Source organism: Opisthorchis viverrini (genome assembly GCF_000715545.1).
Source record: "Opisthorchis viverrini unplaced genomic scaffold opera_v5_175, whole genome shotgun sequence".
NCBI lineage: Eukaryota > Metazoa > Platyhelminthes > Trematoda > Opisthorchiida > Opisthorchiidae > Opisthorchis > Opisthorchis viverrini.
Genome location: NW_008751833.1, coordinates 625,239 through 641,291, shown reverse-complemented (window position 1 = coordinate 641,291; position 16,053 = coordinate 625,239). Strand labels below are relative to the sequence as shown.

General features: G+C 44.8%; 1 protein-coding gene across 1 annotated transcript in view; it reads right to left on the bottom strand.

Annotated features, from left to right (window-relative positions):
- The window catches only part of T265_07587 (hypothetical protein), a gene marked incomplete at both ends in the record, with an annotated part of 72,812 nt that overhangs the window by 27,082 nt on the left and 29,677 nt on the right, over positions 1–16,053 (bottom strand). The window contains 8 exons of the mRNA XM_009173144.1: positions 456–631; positions 2,140–2,451; positions 2,880–3,592; positions 4,571–4,775; positions 8,256–8,323; positions 9,447–9,615; positions 10,666–10,753; positions 13,741–13,808. Of these exons, the coding sequence (XP_009171408.1) occupies positions 456–631; positions 2,140–2,451; positions 2,880–3,592; positions 4,571–4,775; positions 8,256–8,323; positions 9,447–9,615; positions 10,666–10,753; positions 13,741–13,808 (1,799 nt within the window). The remainder of the gene's footprint in view (positions 1–455; positions 632–2,139; positions 2,452–2,879; positions 3,593–4,570; positions 4,776–8,255; positions 8,324–9,446; positions 9,616–10,665; positions 10,754–13,740; positions 13,809–16,053) is intronic.

The following is a 16,053-nucleotide window of genomic DNA, read 5'->3' as shown; positions in this document are numbered from 1 at the left end:
CTCGTGATGGGTGTGGACGTGAATAAATAAAGTTTAGAGTAATATATATATATATATAGTGCACTAGTGAAGCACTAATGTTATCACCTTCATTAAAACTCAAAAGCTGCTACAACTCAGGTTGCAGTGAGCATACAAACCTTAAGCTGATAATCCCAGTCTCAAACGAACACGAACATCCTGTGTAACACGCCTGTCAGCTCGTTCTCTCAGGGTCACAGGAAAAAATAACTGATTACAAGACCGTGATTAACCGGTCAACATCAGCTGACGGAAACAGGAAAAACCGCAATCATTATCACTAATTAGTGAATGATTATCACAAATTTACATCGTATATCAGAGCGTTGTGACTGGCGTGCAGTGTGAAACAAGGTCTCTCGGACTGGAAAACGTATCCGAAGGAAAGCTAAGCACAACCTGACTAAGTGATGGCAACACTTTGGGGAACTCACACTTCGCTTTGGTTCATGATCCGTACGGGCATGACGACAGCACAATGAGGCCAACGTACGCGAATTGGATGTCCCAATAGTCGATTGGCCAACTGTTCCATCGAGATGCCCGCAAGCTCTTTACATCGCTTGACACATAAGGTCAGGCTTTGAAGTTTACTTGGAGTTTCAAATATCTGGACACAGAAAAAAGGAAAGAGGGTGGTCAGATGGATGGTCGACGGATGATAACTGGAAGTATTCAGTGAGCTAGATCAGCCACGTCATGCCACGAAGCTGTAATAACAGAGGTACAGCTTTGTGTGAACAATACGGGGAAGATACAACAGTGATAATCTTCTACGGAAAACCACTTGATGACGACCTGGCGCTTCATCAACCGACGGCCAAATAAAAAAAACAGAGGCTGGAGTAATTACAGACTCTCGTGTATGTAGAGGTCAAACACACCGCTGACTCCATTACGGACCAATTACGAAATTTCTTGAGTACCAGATATGACTGTGTGTCGGCTCTGCGCTCGATATACGAGGCACCCTTTAGAAATCCACACAGATTATGTAATACCAAAAAAGCTTAAGACACACGTGCATTGCTTCTCTCCAATCCTTCTGAACCTCGAAGAACCATTAAGTAAGATATACCAGTAGTAGGGCAAGATTAACGAATTCACTGGACGCTCATCATCTGTTTTGCGCTGGTTGGGTACGACGTGAACGTAAACCGGAAATTTCAAATTTTCTTAACCAAATCACATAACCGTTCAATAAACTAGTAGTTTGCCCACATACCTTGTGTTCACCATCGGTAAGTGCAGTTTCAGGGATGTCCTTCGAGTCTAAATGAGTTAGTATTATTCCCTAGAATGACCAAAACTCGCCGGCACTAACATGTGGTTTACGTAACAATAAAAGAAAGCTTTTTGGGAACTAGCAACTGGTGGCTGTCTTAGCCACTTACGCTTCATTAGGATCTCGAACCGTATGTTTCAAAGATTCGATACTGCCGGAAACTGCCGATAACCTTGGCGGGTACTTTTATCGTTGGAGAGCAGTAGCAAAATGAATATTGCAGCACTGTGGTGCTGTATTGTTCATTGCGCAGCAACGTCAGGAGGATTAACATTCATCATCGGTCCCACAGATTCCAATATACCTGCACGGTGTTTCAAGCGAACCTGACTGCCAGAAAAACTGGTAACGCAGTGCTGAGACCGCTGGTGACGGATCCTAATTATTCCAACAAGAAACGAGTACCGGAACAATCCTAGGGGGCGAAACTTCTACGGTGGTTAAATCTGGCATGATTGGAGTGCAGCCGCCAAAACTGAGATTTGAGTCGCTGACCAGGTGGATTAGCGCAGTAAGGACGTGCGCACCCCTTGACAGCAACTGCACGCTGTCATTTCCGGATACACCTAAATTCTTGTTCGTTCTAACGAGTACAATCGGTTATATGGGATGAGTTTGCTGTTATCAATATAAGAAGTTCATCCTGAACAAATTACTTGTAACAAGAATGACGCTTACACATCACCTGCCAGAGGAGCCCTCAGCAATAAGCTGCATGCCGTACTATTCAGTTTGATTCACAGGTTTTGAGCAAAAACTTGCAACCCTTTCATTGTAGCCAACAAATGTCCAAGGGTTTTGCGGACAAATGGGTGGGAAAGTTACCGACTCACGTGAACGGGGATATGACGGAGAGCTGTAGTAAACGGAAGTCGGAAAAGGCTCGGGAAATCCGTGCTGATTGCACGCTCCAGACGATTGTAGAAACTTTGCATTTCTGCAACGGTCCACAGGGCATGTTCACGAAAGTACGCATGCGCGAACTGAACCACAGATATTTTGGGACACCCGCAGGGGTCCGGTGGGCAGGCAGGAAAGAACAAATGGGACTTGTGCTGATTCCTTTTCTGTTCTGCCGCAGTCAAACCTTTGTTCAGTGGTTCCATCGCTTTCAACAGAACTTTCTCGTCAATGAAAGGAATCAGCTTGTCGGGAAGAAGGGAAGGCGAACGTATCATCAACATGAGAAATTACTGAAGCAAAGCGCATAAGAAGAACTATGAGAATACATACGTCTTACATTTTACACAGACCCTCACGCAACCATGATTCTAGCATGGCCCGTAGAAATTTACGAAAATAGTATTCGCACTCATCAGTGAATCAAACATGTTAATCAACAAGTCCCAAAAGGTGCATGGTCTCGTGATCTCGGATATTTTATTCCATGCGCGATATTGGTTAGTTTTTTTTCAAGAACCTTCAGAAAAACTCGAGGCAGTGATTGTCGCATAAGCTCTTATTCATGCATTGGAGTCTGGTTAATTAGCAGCAACCCTACCCAAGGCGACAAACATAGAAGCCCTCGGAAAAACCGGAAAACATAGATAAGTGGGGAAAAAAGTCCACTCACAACAACCGCCTCCCACGAAGCGATTTTTCCATTAATATCCGTGGCGAACGTTTCCGGGAAAAACGGGGCCAAAGGTGATTCAGATGAGGTCATCAGAGAACGAAAGACTTGTGGGACAATGTATGCACCATCCGCTGGCATGATCATCATCTGCTGCACGAATGGTAACACCGGCTGGGAGTCGAAATCGAACTTGGTCCATGATAGGTCCTCATTGTCTGACGAACTTCCCAGCTGACCGTTCGCGAACTGGGCTGTGTAAAGCAACAGGTCGCAGGCGAAAGGGGCATAGTGATATGCGTAGTAAAAGTTCCAATCAGCAACACGAAGAAAATAGTAGCTCAGGATCCACTGTAACATTCGGACGTAGTCTGTTACCAGAGGCATCAGACGTCGTTTCAGCTCCTCCTCAGACCCAATCGGAATGGACAGCTTGGTCCAATAGTAGTCACGACGATGCATTCTGTAGACGAGTTCATCCTCGTCACTCAGTAGTTCTGTGTCATCTTCGACACTGCTAGAGGAAGACAACAGTTGATCAGCATCAACAAGTTGAGATGTGATTAGATTGTTTTGAGGCTTAATCTTTTGAGCAGATGGAATGTGGGAGATGACACCTTCAGCAAGCAGCTCTTCAGTCTCATCGAGAAATTCCCCATGAAATAGATCGTCTGCAGCGAACAAACTGGTTAAGGCGGTCAGTGATGACAATTCTAAAACAAGGAGAGGAGAACCATGGAGTTGAAGCTTCCTGGAAGAGTAGCATACTGCGTTTTGATAGAAGGCGACCAGTAACAATGAGCACAAAGATGACATCAGTGGTTACAAGTTAGTCACAAGTCTTTTCTTTAACGCTGCGCAGCGCTGCTTGCGAAAGGAGACCGTAACATACTCTGGACCACTCAAACGGAATGTTCACGGCTATTACATTGTTCGCTTGCTACCAGTGTTGAATATACCTATAACGGGACTAAAAATCTCACCATAACAAACACGTTTTTCACTCCAGTGCGATTCTTAAGGAGTGTATCCAACAGGTTATATTTTAATTAAGCAAAACGAGAACAGTTAACCCCAAAGCAGTCCCATGATTTACAAATACCAAAAACTGTCTTGTTAACATGCTCCGAGATGTAGAAGTGGCCTTCGGACACTAGCGGCACTGTGGTTTCGAACAGATTGAGATTTCTAACAGTAAGTATGGTGGATTAATTCCAGCTATTTAGCATCTATGTTATTAATCAAAGGTCTTACTTTCCACAGGCCTTTATACATATCAGCTAAGGTAATAACTCCGGTGTTCAAGCGGGCAGTACGATGAAACCTATTGCCTGTCAAGAACACAGCCCTGAACGGGGAGCTCCTCAAAGTTGAAAACAAGGTCGTTGGGTCCTAATCTGTTTTCATTCTCGGATAAGATACGCTACATCAAGAAAGAGAACGGTAGTCTGAAATCCATCTAGCTTCAAATGAAAACATGACGAGCGACGTCTTTCACGAATGTTTATTTGGTAAGGTGCGTTTTATCTCGCATATGGCACGCATCATCGGTCACTTCTAGGTCACTTCTAAATGTTGCCCAATGACCTGCCAACCGAACATAAAGAATGTCAAACGGATGGTCAAGGCATCCGTAGTGGATATAACTAACAACTGAAGACTCAAAGTCTGAGAAACGGATTTCTACTTACCATTTTCGATTGATTTCCTGGGTTTCGAGTCGGATGAGTTGGAAGAGGGTTCTTTAGAAGGGTTAGAGGTAGTGTTCACCTGGTTCTGTTCAGTCGACCCAACTGTATCACCAAGCGTTGCCAACTCTCGAGCCATTTGCGCCCCACGCTTTCCACGCATCCAACGATAATCAGCTTCTCGTTCTTCAAACCAGGACTGTTCAAACTGTACGAACGCACAAAGAATCGATCTCAATATCACCCAAACATAAATTCGGGAGAGAATATAGTTGCGCCTAAAACGTTAAGTAACGAGCGATTTGCGTCGAGCCAAATAAAGTTGTTCAGCTGTAGCACTCATTCGGCACCTGGCTACCTTAACCAACGGAAGGAAGCCCGAGGGTTGGGACACTGTCAGGTTACCCAGGCCTAGACAGGAGCAGTTGAGATGCTGAGGTTCCATTCGAACTAGGGACCTTCCGGTCCATACGCTGGCACCTCAATCACCGAGCTATCTCGAGATATGCGTACATGAGAAGTAGGGACAAGTGCAATCTGGAGAGTAACACTAGTCAACCATGCAGGGTGACTCAGCTGAACAAAGTCGAACTGTTAACTTAAGGGCGAGGAATCACTTCTCGGCTAGTCCTGCCTTCCGGGCCACCAGATTGAAACATAAAAGTAGCAAACACATTGCACCAAACCGTCTTATGGTTGGAGGCTGATAACGATTTGTGATAAACTAAACGGCAATCGCACTCTTTACCCGACAGCGGGAACAAGCTGTGCACTGACAAAGATTCTCTCTACATACCAGTAGACAAACCCAAAGCTTTGTAGCTATCTTGAAATTTCACCCAGAGAAGCAGCGTTGTACAGGATGTTGCTATTATTATATCTTTATGATTTCTACAGCCAATAAACAGCTGATAACGGTAGTGATTCTCACTGGCACCCTAAAAGTCTAATCACTGCGCTGAAGTGACATTCAACCAGATATACTTAACTCTGAAAGAGAACAAGATGAACCAACAACGATAGGAACCCCAACACTGAGAAGAGCTAAGTTATCGGTCGGTACATGCTAGAATGAACATAGAAACCGTGTTTAGTTTAGGTTGGGTGAGGTTGGGTTTAGGTTAGGTGAACATAACCTCGGATCCTGAAAAACCCAGACGCGCGAGCATTTTTGTAGTTATTCCAAACCGTCGGGTGGGTTAGCAGGTTCAGGCTGCTTCCCAAGTTCCACACCCGCTGACCGGTTTGCATAGCTGAGGGAATTTCAACTAGGTGTGAGAATTTCGATCAGACGATTGTCAGAATAGACCAGCAGCTAGTAGGAATCAAATGTTTCAAACACATTCATCATCATCACCGTTCATCGACAGCATGCCATCAGTGGTTAACACTGAAACTTCTCTGCCGCACATCATCGGTGAACAAAACTGTGGCAGCTACGACCAGTGTACAAGTATGCAGTTCTTACAGCTGACAATGATGATGATGATCGGTAGACGGTTATTGATCCACGCAGTCAGTAAGTGATGGCAGTGTGATCAATTTGAGTTCGTAGCCAGCACGCTGTTGGAGGATGCAATGTGACAATATGACCTTGTCTATTTCGGACGTTAGTACTGCAAACAAACAATACACAGCGGAAGAAATCGTTCACCATTATCAATACGTGCCGAGTCCCATCTATTCCGACCACCTAATTGAGTCGCAGATGCGTAAGCCTGTCCACTTGTGCATTCAGATCTCCGGCACCCACCACGATTTCTGAGCTTTTAGCTTGCTGCAACAGGGCATTCAGCGGTCATAAAACCTGTTTTTGGTGGTGTCAGAGCTATATTCGGTTGGAGCGTAAGCAGACACGATAAAGAGAAGTCAATCAACTTCCTCTTCGTGAGACTCCTATATGGAAGTTGCCATACGAAACACACAGAGGCGACTATCAACGGGTACCTAGTCAAGTAAGGATCCTTTCACTCGGCGCCTCAGGAGGATACTAACCCTTGAACCTGTCGCCGCAGTCTTTGGATCGCTAGAGTAATCAGAAGCGAGAGGATAGTGATGAGGTGGTCAGCTCAATCACGGTGCCTGCATCTTGAATTCTTGTTTCTGAGACACAGCACACATCAATGCCAACTGAGTCGTGTGAGAGGAAGAACAGCTTGTTGACGTGCTTGCTTCATAGTGCAGACAGACAATGAAGGTGCCCAGGTAGACTGGTTGTCCAAGCTTTGAGTTTGATCTCGAGCTGCCTGAAGATTTGAGCACCAACTGACGCCCAGCTGTTGCCTGTCAAACCGATGCAGGACGAACGGAGTCATCAGTCCTAAGTGCTGGACCTACAAGCAGTTGTTAATGATGTGCAAGGAGGGGTGGAGAAAAAGTATGCGAAAGGGGAAACATGGAGTTATCAGCATTAGTCCGTTTTCGCTTACTCGCCCTGCTATCTGAAGGAAGTAAGGCGAACCGACTAATGGCACCACGCCAAGGGGCATGAGTTTAGTTGTATATGTACAGTTCACGGTTGTAGGTGAAGGACCAGGATACTGTGCCAGTATTGTAGGTGAAGGACCAGGATACTGTGTCAATAAGGCCTCTAACCATTAAGCAACCTAGTATGAGAGACTAGCTGAGTGTCACACAGAACCCCCACCCAAGTAAGCTCAATGGGTCGCGGATGTACACAAACAGTCGCACCAGGAAAAGGTTCAGTCTCTTCGTGACGGTTAAACGCATTCGAAATTCTCTACCTGTGCAAACCGGTTGGGCGCAAACGGCCTTTTGCAGAACAGCTTGAAAGTGCAACCAAGATGTCACGCGTTCGACCTCCCTCTGTCTATAAGATAGATCACAATAAGGACGAAAACACCCATGCAGCTAGATGTGCCAATATACGACTACGTCTCAAATATCGATATGGAATCAGAACCAAATCTCATAGAACGATGACTATCAGGCCTTCCGAGTGGATGAAACACTGACCAGGTGAAACATTTCAAAAATTCGGTAGTAGTTAAGTAACTGTCTGAATAAGTGAACAGCTAAGTAAAGCCGAGAGTCTCGAACCCCAGTAAGTAGCAACGTCTTTCTTCCGATGGGTCAGTCAGCCAGCGACCGTGTACCAAAGGCAATCTGGTTTCAGCTATTACAGGTTTGTTGGTCGAGAAATATGGGAACGAAGATAGGTTGGTAGGCATTGGAGATGATGACCTGACCCAATTCGTTGGCGTGGAGTCGTTCTCATGGGATGAGAAGTAAGATAGCTAAGAACTGAAGGCCATCGGCTGGGGAACTGTGTCACATCTACCGGCATCATCGTCAAGTGAGGTGCTGTTGTCAACTAGACTGCGTTTACTGATTAGGGCTTGCCGGATCCGGGTTGAAAGACACCATTTTTATAGAGCTAAGCAAATTACACACTCCACTGATATGCGAGTTAAAGCATCTAGCAAATATAGTCAGTGTGAGCACCTCGTTTACGGTGAAAGAATTTACTTTTCGAAAAAACCACCTGACTTGCCTAAAAACTACCTATCGTATTTCCGCATATACAAAAATAGTAAATGATTCAGAGATATAGAGAGACAAACACAGTGTTCGAGTATCTCCTGTAACAGGACATGGTAGTTCGGCACCCCTAGAACAATTAGTTTGGTTTGACGTGCATATGCCAACCAAAAGATGGATAACTCACTTTTGACAATTCTTCGATATAGCGATGAAATCGCGGCAAATTCAAGCGCCCATACTCTACAAGATAACCTGAAATGTGGGAAACCGGTGTAGGAATTATTGACTGCGAAAACAGAAAGCTTCAGTGACGGAAAAAATCAGTCTCCAAACAGTGTACTTTTCAAGATCCAACTACTTTATAAAATGCAAGCGATGATGGCACAATTACAGTTGATAAGTAATCCGACATTCAGTCCGGCTGGCGTTACGTTCTAAATGATGACCGTTGATTTCTTCCACGATACTGCTCAGGAGCACGTTAACCTCCACAGGGAATCTACTCCACTCCAGTTCGATTCGTAGGTTGCCAATTAACTGTACATCTCACACTGACTCTAGCCATTAGTATTGTTCATCAGCAAGAAAGATAGGCAGGTTCAACCAGGTGATTAACATGAAATCGACCTAAATTTCAAACGGCAAAATAGTGACTAGTACAGTTCACATTAATTGTGATAGCTGCGATGCTCTTAGTTTCAACAGGTGGATATCTGAGTAAATGCTTTCGGCATGCCTAACGGAGTCAGCAGCTTCGTTTGTGCACATGGTATACACTAATGAGATGGTTGACTTGGATGATCAACAGATGGTCGTTAATCTGTACACGCAAGCCAAACTGGGCGAACAGATCGACGGCCATCTGACCTAACACCAGTAAACGCACCCGAGCTACCAATATTTCGACACATCGGATGAACCTATCCGTCTGACTGCTTCTGGATGCATGGTTAGTTAATTGTTGGTCAATTTCGGTGATTCGCGTGCAGGACCAGATAACTACCAAGCCTTTTAATAAGCCCGATCATCTGGCCAACTTATATGTGACTAAAAACGACAACAACAAATACACCTGAAACATTTAATTCTTGACTGACTGCTCATGTGAAAATCGGGAGGCTGACATAACTGTAAAGGTATCGTAAGCGAGCCACTCGCTAATTTCGGAAGACGTTCAAGGACCCATAAAAGCATAATCTAAACGTCTCCAGACCGTGAAGTAAGACTGTAAGGCATGAAAGTGCGAGTTCAGCTGTATCCACGTGAATATCAACAAAAAGCGGTGAAGTGATTGTAAGTCTGAGGCGATAGGTTTACAGGTAAGAGAGTATTGAGCAGGCTGATGGAGCGAGGTAGCCAATTGGACATTGCTTACCATCCAGTTGGGGCAACACAACATGGTAGGTGTCCCACAAAACCAAGAGCGACTCGGCATGAATGTGCAAATTGGGTATGTGGGGTATGAAGTCATTGCCCAAAAGGAAAGCCATGAAAATCCAGTCGTCCACAATACGTTCCAAATCGTAGGGGAACGGCAAAGAGTTCTGAAACAAGACCATATTTTGTTGAGTTTATTACTTGATGACCGAGAAGCGTTCTGACAATTCATCAGATTGGATAGGTACCGAGAAAACGAAACCAAAACAATCGAGGCACCGTGCTATTAGTTGACATCTACGCCTTGTCGAATAACTTAATGAAAACTGGACGCTGAATACAAACAAACAAACATGCTACGCAAATTAACAACTCATACAGCCTAACGGTGCAGACTAAATACCTAACAGAAGATACGCCCAGTGGACTCAAAAAAGACTTGAAAATCTAAAACAAATTCAAACCACCTTGATGAAACAGAATTATGGCGCCTAGACTAAGTGTACAGCACTCTACGTAGTACTATGTAGAAGGTATATGGAGTGTTGCAAGGAAGGACTCAATGAAAGGGAAGCCTGTCCATTTCCCTTCAAGAAAGATGAATAGGATCGAGCAACGCCTGCAATAAGTAGGGACCTAATCCCCGTAAATCTGTACATATTTCTATGGTGGTGCACTAGGAGGAGAAATTTCATCCTGATCGGTAATCGTTAGACGATGATGATGGCGGTGAAAGCATGGGTGTTTCAGATCTTTTAGACAGCATCGCAATCACCATTACACCGCAGCACCAGATCATCTATCTGTTCAGTCAAGAGGGCCGAACTAGTTTGGTTCCAAGATGACGCGGTCAAGAGCACATTCATTAGTGGCCGACTTCTGATTGTGTACCGTCTTACGAAACTCAACAAAATGTGAATAATTTCGGATGTACCTTTGACAAAAATGTGATAGTACCCCGGAAGTATGGATTTCAAAAACGGATTTCGCTATCGAATACATGAGTTGGACGAAAATAGACATGGGAAGTTTATAGAAGGGAGATGAAAACGAGCAGGGCAACCGAAAAAAACTCTAATGAGGAACCAGTTACGTCAACTACCTTAATAATATGAAATGAATGCACAAATATAATAGCTCAACATGCAACCTAAATTGCTACAATGTTAATAGGCTAAGCAGTAAATAGAGGAATCTATAGAACGATAGTGACTCACTTTCAGTGCTTCAAATTCACAATCAATGTATTCACGCAGAACAGAAAGGTACGTCACGCAGAAGGGTAATTGATCTGCCACACATGTCCTAAAAGAATGACAAGCAGTATATGACTTAGGGATTTCCCAAATTAGAAGAAGAGGAGCCGACACTGTGGACTTCTATACCCTTAGCACTTCAAATTCTACTTTCCAAATCCCAATTTCTCTGAACTGATAATCTGTTTCCACCGGCCAGTGGTTGTATTTTAACTTGTGTGTGGAAATGAGCATAAGTCAACAAGTTGCTTGAAAAACCAACACAGCCATTACTTGGAATTTGGGCTGTGTTATAATGAGATCTCTCATAAAGACCCATCCTCTATTCTCAAACTTATCCCACAATGAGCCTGATGAGGACAAAACCAGAAAGATTAGGCTACGGATCCTAATATCCACCGAATCGTTTGAACAAAAAGGAACGAATTTGCACATGTCAAGAACGGGAATGGTAGCAAATATATGACAACCTGGCTAGATGCTGAGAACGTGGGTCACAATCATCACCAAATAATGCACACAATCAATTCCCACCAAGTTCACGTGGGTTCTTCACATGTTTCAAAACTACTACCTAGCTTGACATATTCTGGCCACGTGATTTATCAATACGTCTTTTATAAGCTGTGGATTTGAATTTAGACCTGCTACACAGCTCCCAATTCAAATATTCGAATGGCAGCGTCCATCAAGGTTTTTAAATGAGCCTTGGCGTTACAAAACTGCCAATTTCCCAGTTTATGGAATTTCGCAGACCAAAATTGTAACGCCACTAGCACGTGCTGTGTACAACGCATTCCCGACTATGTAAACCCTCTACTGCCTACCTCATTACATCTACCTGCTGTGCTGGCTATGACCAAAAACATGCTCTTCGACTTCACAGATATATCAACCGATGACACATCATGAATTAACTGGTATGGTTATTCAGATATCCTCATCCGGAAGACGACCCATGCAGACAATGCAGAACAGCCTGTCTTCTATCTTGTGACAGCAAGACCTATCCGTATCCGATCGTACGACGCACCAAAGAGATTCGGGTGGTGAGGTTTGCTACGAGGACTGTCATGTTCACATGAATACCGATAGCCAGTCGCTTTTGCACACGTCCCACACATTGTGTAGGGTGCGGCTGAGTTGGTCAAAAATAGCACACCTACAAAGTGTAAAGTGCTACTGCAAGACTGGGTGGGCTCGAACCCTGGCCTCATGCTGGCGGATGAGCCGATTTAGGTACTAGACAAATTTGTTTACCTGGGCAGCTGTATTAGTCCCCGTGGCCCCGCGAAAGATCATATTTCTATCCGGATCGGGAAGGCCAGAGCACCTTTTGTGAACCTGCGTCACCTGCGGTGTAAGCGTGACATCAGCATATCCGTCAAGGGTCGAGTTTACAATGCTATGGTGCGCTCCATATTACTGTACGGATCAGAAACCTGGCCGCTGCGCACCGAGGATGTCAAAAGACTTTCAGTGTTTAACCATCGATGTCTTCGGAGCATTGTCCGAGTCTGGTTGGAACACCGGATCACAAATGCTGAAGTTCGTCTAATGGTATCTGGAAGAAATAACTCACCCACGATAGATGAACTGATCACACTGCACAGGTTGCGCTGGCTTGGCTACGTGTCGCGTATGCCAGTCGACCGACTTCCTCGAAGGGCTCTTTTCACACAACCACGTGAAGGGTTGGAGAGAGCCAGAGGCGGTTAAACAATGACTTGGCAGCGAAGTATAAAGGCAATTACCAGCAAACTCAGCTGCTCTGGTCGTAGCCGCCTTCATGGATAGGGACCCCAAGACGGGCCATATCAATGGTTATAGACATTGTCAGACATGGCCCAGTCGCGCCCTCAATGGAGCTCGTGCATCCAAGCTATTGCCTTCAATGCATAGCTCCCTTCCCGATTCACCCAACTGACAGTCCACTAACAGTGCTGTATTTACGTACCAATTTACCACCTCTCGCCTCCAATGCGCAGCTACCTACACCACCTCCCCAAATCAGCGGTGAACAAAGCTGTGGCAGCTACCATTGTACGACAAATACGCGGTTCTTTCAGCAGATTTATGATGATGATGACACCGCTCCATAGGCGAAACGCTCAGCTGTTACATGTACGGTCATTTCCTCCACTTGGTTGGCGAAATAAAATCAATCTGGATGGTTCGAAAGCATTCAGTCGTGTCTAACGTGGGTTTGTTTGCAAAACTTCCAAAACCGATGAAATGTCTTGGAATTTTCCTGAAAGGCTGCTGTATTCAGACGCGTCTTCATAGCCGCGCGTTCACAATTCAGAATCTCCGCGCAAGAGCTCATCCACTCACTTTCTTCCTACCGAACGCGATAGGGCTCAGTGGTTACGGCGCGATCTAACTGACCGGAATATTCGTAGTTCGATTCAGACATACGCATCTCTACTGCACCTGTCTAGGGTTGGGCAACCTGGCAGTATCTGCCGAAAGTGCTTCTTTCGGGTAGCATGGCAGCTGGGCACCAAAAGCTGAATCACCATCACAGACGACACCGTTCTTTGCCTTGTCGTTTCCACCTGGCTTCTGTCCACTGACTAGGGACGGCCACGTGTCACAGTATAAACAACCATCCAATCGGTATTCTTGAATGCGGCTAGCTGCTACCACGGGGAATATTCGTCAGGGCTAGCCTGCTCCGTCCATTTACCCCACTCTGTTGAATGTACAACCTGACAATACATTTTCAGTAAGTATTGCCACGTGACAACCCCCCATTGCGGAATTGAACTGTTTACCTTCATTCTTACTCAGAGCGGCCAACCTCTAAAACATAGTATTAGCAGTATTAACATCAGGACGTTTCAGTTACCATGGGCGTTCTTTATGTGCATTACTACTTCAACAAGGGACTCTTATAACGACCTTTCCATTTTCTGTAAACCAGCTCTGACGAACAAACACCAGTCGAGGCGGAAGTAAATTTGTTTCAATTTTTTTAGATGGACACTGCGTGTGAAAACGTTCAATTAGTCCAATTAGTTCAATTAGACTTACTTGGTTTTCACAACGTTCTCCCGTAGGATGCACATATTGAGTTCATGTGTTGTTAGACCCAGAAAAATCTGAACAGATATGAGAAAGAGAAGTGATTTCAAGCGAGTACTCCCGAGTAAACCATACAAGGGGTTGGCCTGGTGTCAGATCACAGGCCTGCGGTGATCGTTGAGAATGTGTGATAAACACAAGAAGAAAGTTGCCAAAAGTTGCCGCGAGTCCAAAGGATGTGCGGGTATTACAGAAAGCAACTGCCCGTGTGAGGCTTCTCTTCTTACTAAGATAGAACATTCTGAATCACCTAAACTGTCTTCTGATTCCGAAGTTTACTTGATTGGAGGTCAGAATAAAACAAAAGTAGGAAAGTTAGCGAATCACACTCATCTGGAAGCAACTTTGTTTTTGCGAGAGACGCCCGGAACTCAGCTACAAATAAAAATGTCTGTTTCCGCGATATTACCGAAAGGGATTCATTCTCTGTTTCCACGCCAGTGAATTTGTTAGGACGTTTGAAAGCTGGGACGCACTCAAATGAATGCCCCTAACTTTCATGGACGACCGGACGGGCCTTCAGCCCATAAGTCCGCTGTTGTAGCAACATCAGACTCAACATGAACCAAAAAAGCACAGTAGGTTGGTTGCAGCTATTCCTGTTCTATGCACACCTTAGGGCTTGCGACCTGGATTCTAACGTGGTGCAAAAGGACATGGCAATGCGGTTGCTAGGCCCCGGTGAACTAAGATGGTGGCATACGCTTTGGCAAGCAGACCCTGTTAGAGGCCTGAGGTCAGGACAATCTCAAACGCAGATAGTAGCTATGACAAAAGCGCTAGTACGAAGCTCTGAAGCACCTTCAGTGTTGCCCCGTGTTGAGCACCTACAGCGAGGATGAGATCAAGAGTATGCCTGAGTTCCAAACAGCCAGTGGTTTTGAGAAGCTTGGGAGCTAATTAGGGCAAGCGACCAAAACCGAAGGCCACGCTGCTATCTGCAACGAATTTTTGTTCACACGGGCCGGAGCCCAAGAACAAGAGCAGAGTAGGGTGCACAACTGACGCAGCTGAAACCATATTTGAGAGATCACCTCACTACACACTGAGGCCACTACGCTCCAGCGGTACCGTCAGACTTGGCTCGGAATTGACGCGGTTGAGAGATCATTCCCCAACTTCCAACCACCACCCCCGAGTAGTCTCTACTAAAAAAAAACAGGGCGCGAAATTCGTGTTTTTAGTCTAAAGCACCAAATGGACACACGACTAATAAACACTTATTTCGGACGTCTGATTCCAAACATGAGGTATCATCCCCCAACTTCCAACCACCCCCCCCGAGTAGTCTATACAAAAAAAAACAGGGCGCGAAATTCGTGTTTTCAGTCTACAGCACCAAATGGACACACGACTAATAAACACTTATTTCGGACGTCTGATTCCAAACATGAACTTCCGTTATGTGAACCTTGACTAATACAGTAATCCTTAGAAAACAGACGCCTCCAGAAAAGGGATACGGCGACATTCCCCGTTATGCTCGCTTGAGTGAATAGACCAGGGTCCACAACGGTAGTATACAGAGGCGTGAAGACCTGGTAATGTAGATACCAGCGAAAATCCAAAGCTAACATGAGGAATCAGCCAATCAACACATTTGTTCTATCCCCAGTGTAATTTCTGGATTTTCTTGTAATCCAGTGGTTCCCAAGTCTTTTCACTTGTCATCTTTTGGGGCACGGTGAAAGAAACCATCACTCCGGCACTTTATCTTGGTTGAATAGTAGAATCAGAATTGTGTAAAAGTATCTCGTGCAATGATGTTATTCGTCAACCTCAGTGGATGCTACTGAAAAGAGGCCATTCCCCCTGAAGATTATGCAACTTTTTGAAGTATACGATTCAGTATGCAGTCTTCCGAAAAAAAATAGTTCATTGAGAATTTCATCAGTTCGTTTTAAAGTCAAGCGCCTTGGCTGATACTATAAAATAACGTATAGATTCGTACAGTACACACACTCATGATATTAGCGTGATTTTGCATCAGGTCTGAAAGAAGGATCAGAAAAGTTACAAGTATCAGGTCAAATGCCAGAAATCTTTCAAAGACCTCCGAATATCAAACGAATCTACTGCTCCACAGACTTAAAAGTAACATATTACGAGGAAAACCTTTTTTTTAAAAAAAGGAAGCACCCTGTCAAGTGAGAGCATGGCCATTCGTCAGCGGAAGATAAACCAATGGGACAATACAAGAAACAAGTGATACATGCGTCTGACCGTCTAAGGAGGATCATAGGCGGCCGCTTAGCTGAAATA